The sequence below is a fragment of the Thalia democratica genome, chromosome 3, assembly GCF_965202585.1.
Source record: "Thalia democratica chromosome 3, ktThaDemo2.hap1.1, whole genome shotgun sequence".
In the NCBI taxonomy this organism is placed as follows: domain Eukaryota; kingdom Metazoa; phylum Chordata; class Thaliacea; order Salpida; family Salpidae; genus Thalia; species Thalia democratica.
Window position 1 is genome coordinate 49187477 of NC_139167.1, and position 4486 is coordinate 49191962.

The 4486-nt window shown below is 26.7% G+C and overlaps 1 protein-coding gene across 1 annotated transcript; it reads right to left on the minus strand.

Moving 5' to 3' along the window:
* Positions 1–1644: 1644 nt before the first annotated feature.
* On the minus strand, positions 1645–2463 carry LOC145832346 (uncharacterized). The gene has a single exon (XM_082939664.1). The coding sequence runs from the start codon at positions 2461–2463 to the stop codon at positions 1645–1647; it is 819 nt and encodes a 272-aa protein (XP_082795790.1).
* Between the last annotated feature and the right edge of the window lie 2023 nt (positions 2464–4486).

Consider the following 4486-nt stretch of genomic DNA (forward strand, 5'->3'; position numbering starts at 1 on the left):
CTGTGCTACCAAACACACTCTCAAACTCATTCCAACACTCATTTATATCCTCACCTTTTGTAATACTCATTTTCAATTTACCCAAGTTCCTTCTAAGATCATTTAAAAAAACTCCAACATCAAACTTACTGAAATCTTGAACTGATTTTTGATAACACAATTCATTTTTATTCATTAAACATTTAATTTCACAAACAACAGGCATATGGTCAGATATATCATAATCTACAACATTAACATTTAGCTTCTCACGCCCAAAACTAGAATAAACATGGTCAATCAAAGAACTAGAGGAGCAATCAGAAGAAAGTCTAGTTGGGGAATCAACAAATTGTTTAGCACCAGCACTAGAAACACAATTCAAATAGTCACAAGTACGCTGATCTCTACTAAATAAGTTTATATTTACATCACCGCCAATTATAAAATCTCTTTTCTTTTCATTTAATATATCTAAAGCTTTAACAAAATTTTCTTTAAAAGTATTAAATGTAGAGCTTGGGTGTCTGTACACATTACCAAGTATAAGATTTTTATTGTTTCCAAGTTTAATAGAGATCCACAAATCATCTACATCACACTGTTTAAATGATATACCTTCTACAACCTCATAAGAGTGACAAGCTCTTACAAAAATTGCAACACCACCAGATTGATTACTATTAGACAGTTTATTTACAAAATCATACCCATGCAGTTTACCCATAAAAGGTCTCAGACTAGTCAACCAAGTTTCACAAACACAGATTATATCAGGTAGATTTTTCACTAAATTCAAAAATTCCTCAATTTTATGTAGATTTGCATTTATGCTTCTAATATTCATGTAAACAACACTAATAGTATTTTCTTTTCCGAAATTCACACAATTTAAGTCTAAATATTGGTCATCTTTTCTACTAATATTCATCTTAATAGGTTTATTAAAGCAATCATAGTCAAGATCATCAACATTCTGAAATGGAAAAACAGATTTTTCACATAGATTACAATAAAATCTAAAACTATTGCTTTTAAATTGGTACAGAGCATTTTTACTAGTTGTACATTTAAAATGACATTTTCTATTACATAAAAAACAAATTAACAATTTTCTGAGTCTTTACAAACTAAACTACATCTATAACAAACAGACATGTTCAAATCACAATCTTTACAAAAAAAAGGTAAATCATTTTTACATATCTTATTAAGACTCTTGTTTGGTATACTGACACATTTGCAATGCATCCATTTAAAACAACCCTCACAATACACACATTCATCTTTAGAAGAAAATCTTTTAAAACAATTTTTACAAAAGTCTTCACTCCCAACAATGTCAAACTTAAAATTATTTGTACAATTTTTACAATAAAATAAATCACTGTTATAAGAATAGAAGTTAAAATTAAGCTTAGATAGCCCAGAACAATTTAAATGTATCCATCTTTTACACCCATCACAATATATGGATTCAAAATTTGGAGGTTTAAAATCATTTTTACAAACTTTACAAATCTCAACAAAAGCAGTTTTAACTAATTTTGTCTTATATGAGCTCATTTAAAGTACTAAGTAAAATCTCAACAAAAACTCAAAAAAAAAACAAAAAAATAAATAAATAAATACCTAAATATATTAATATTTAGAATTAAGTGATAGTTAACAATCACTTTTAGAATATTTTTTTAACTCTTCTACACAATGAACTACCACAGCCTTGCTTGTTTCCTTCTCTCTCATCAAAACCACCCCACCAGACGACCAAGAGAACTTCCAGCCATTAGCCTTTTGGAACCTTCTTGTATGGTAAAGAAGGTCCCGGCTAAATTGTGATAGGTTCTCGTTGATGTAAATCTTCTCAATATTTTTACATATTGAGTTGAGATTAGCATTTGCCAACTTTTTCTTCTCTTTCATGATCTTGACCTTCTGTTCAAAAGATTTAAACTTAACTAAAATCGGATTAAATGCTCTCATCTTATCTTCAGCCTTTCCAGTTGGTTTCATCCTTCTAAATGAAACAACATCCTTTCTTTGAATCCGTGGGTCAACTATTTTCAATGTGTTCATCACTAAACTTTCCAGATTTTCATTTTCTGATACCGGTATCCCTTGGATTTCAGCATTTGATCTTCTAAGAAAGTTGTCCATCTGGTTAACTTTTTGGGACAACTCACCACCTTCTTTAACTTTACTAGCAATCTCAGATAATTTTACATTATCTGATTTTAGAACTTCTATTTGGCTTTTCATGGCTTTGTTTTCCTTCTCCAGCTTGTCAAAACCACCACTAATAAATTTCACAGACTTTTCAAGCTCAACAACTCTATTCTTCTGGATCATTAGCTCCTCCTTCAGTTCCCTCATATCGTTTGAAAGACCCCCCATACCTTTTGCAAAGTCTGCCCTCACCTCCATGAACAACTTCTCCATCAATTTCTCCAAACTCTTCAAGGTTGTTGGTTTTTGCATTGACATTTTAATTTATTAAAATTACACCTTATTCAAATAGAATCCTGAAATACTTATTCAAATAGAATGTTAAAAGTTTAATTTAATAGTTAAAAGTTTAATTGAGACAAAAAATGGTTTCTCTTAACGTTTATCATTGTAAAGGGAAGAGTAAGTCTGATGTTTTTCTACCATTAAAAAAAATCTATAACATACATAAAAGTTTTGGTTTATTAAGAATATTATATATATATAATCCTAATCATATTTCCTTTTTTGAATTTTAGAATATGACCATAAATATGTGCTCTACTCCCTATCCCTACATTTTACAGACAAATGTTGCACATTAAGGGTAATTATGACGTCATAATACATCAAAAGCAGTTAATATGTCGTTAAATATATGTCAATAAGTATAAGCTTTCATTTAAGACATAAATTATAAGTCTAGGACATGTATAAGTGATTTTATTACTGTTCAAGTCAAAAAATCTAAAATTATGTGATTTTTGGGTTTGTAATTAGTTTTATGGGCTGCAAGCACACTTTTTCTATGATTTTTTTTTCAGATTATTCTTAATGAACCAAAAACACATCCAAATCATATGGACTTGAATAATTATTACAATATGACCTAAAAAATGTGCTGTACTCCCTTCCCTACATTTTAAAAGTTGTTTTGAAATATTTTTCAAGAAAGTTTTTTACTTCAAACTTAATTTTATACTAAAAATAAACCCAAAAAAGTTGTTTCCAAAACCTGGAAGAAATTCAGAAAACTTAAATGAAACTTCTCAAAATCTTTATGGTAATTCTAAAAAGACTTAAACACATTTATATTTATATTTGAAATTTTAGAAAGTACTTTTTATAACATTAATTTTCAGTTAAGTAAATCATTAAAAAAAGCTAAATTTACTTATCATAGTTAGAAGGTTATTTAAAAAATTCCCTATCAAATTTTTCAAAATATGTGTATAGTAAATTATTGAAATAAAAATTCTGCAAATACAAAACTGTTTAGTATGTAATTTATACTACTTATAGTAACTTTATTAATATTTAATTATTTTAATTTCAGTTAGTATACTACAATTAGTTGAAAACTTTCAAAAGTAAGCATTTGAATACAAATAAATATGTAATACACTTTTTTTTGAATTTTTTTTGTAACTCTACAAAACTTTTGTATACATGAAAATAGTTTCAATGCACACTACTGTTAATAGATGTCAGTTTGATTAACACTTCTAAAAATTATTTTTAGTTGTTTGTTTGCAGTTTACAAACATATATTTAAAAAATACAACATACTTAAGGACTTTTATAAAATTAACCGAGTGCAACAAAGTATCTAAAAGTATACACAATTCACTGACTTTAACATATTTTTTTTTACATGTATTGTTTATAACAATCTTAAAGGACTTTATTCCCAAGATATTGTTAAAAAGCACCACATACCTATAAGTTTTTTCAAAATATCGAAAAAAAATAAATCTTGATTAATAGATTCTCATCACACTTGACAATAAATAAGAATAATTAAATTCTACCTAAAAATATTATTTTTAATTTTAATAGTATATGTTGAAAATTACTACTTTAAGAAATTCAAAGAAAATTTTACCATTCGAAATTGATAGAATTTAGACAAAATTCGAGAAGGTAAAAAAAAAAAGCCTAAATGTTTTTTTTTAAGGATTTGTTTTATAAACTAGAATTAAACAAAAAAAATATCATCAATTGTTTTTTGTATAAATACTTATTTGCGATTGTAGTTTACTTATAAACATATTTCCAGAACAGTAGTCTGTTGTTTTCTGTTTATATCATAAATACATGTATACATGTTTGTTTGTCTTAACTGTTAGATGTTATTACTATTTTTGTGCTGGAAATATGAAAAAAGTTTAAACCCAAGTTTTTATATTCAAATTTTCAAGCTTTAGACATATCTCATAATTTTTATTATGTGAAAAATATTTACTTCCTATTTTAAATACATGAAGAAACTTCATTTAAATATTATTTGAGCTAAACATAT

Excerpts from the sequence above, each read along its gene's own strand:
- LOC145832346 (XM_082939664.1), bottom strand. The coding sequence starts at position 2,463 with ATGTCAATGCAAAAACCAACAACCTTGAAGAGTTTGGAGAAATTGATG.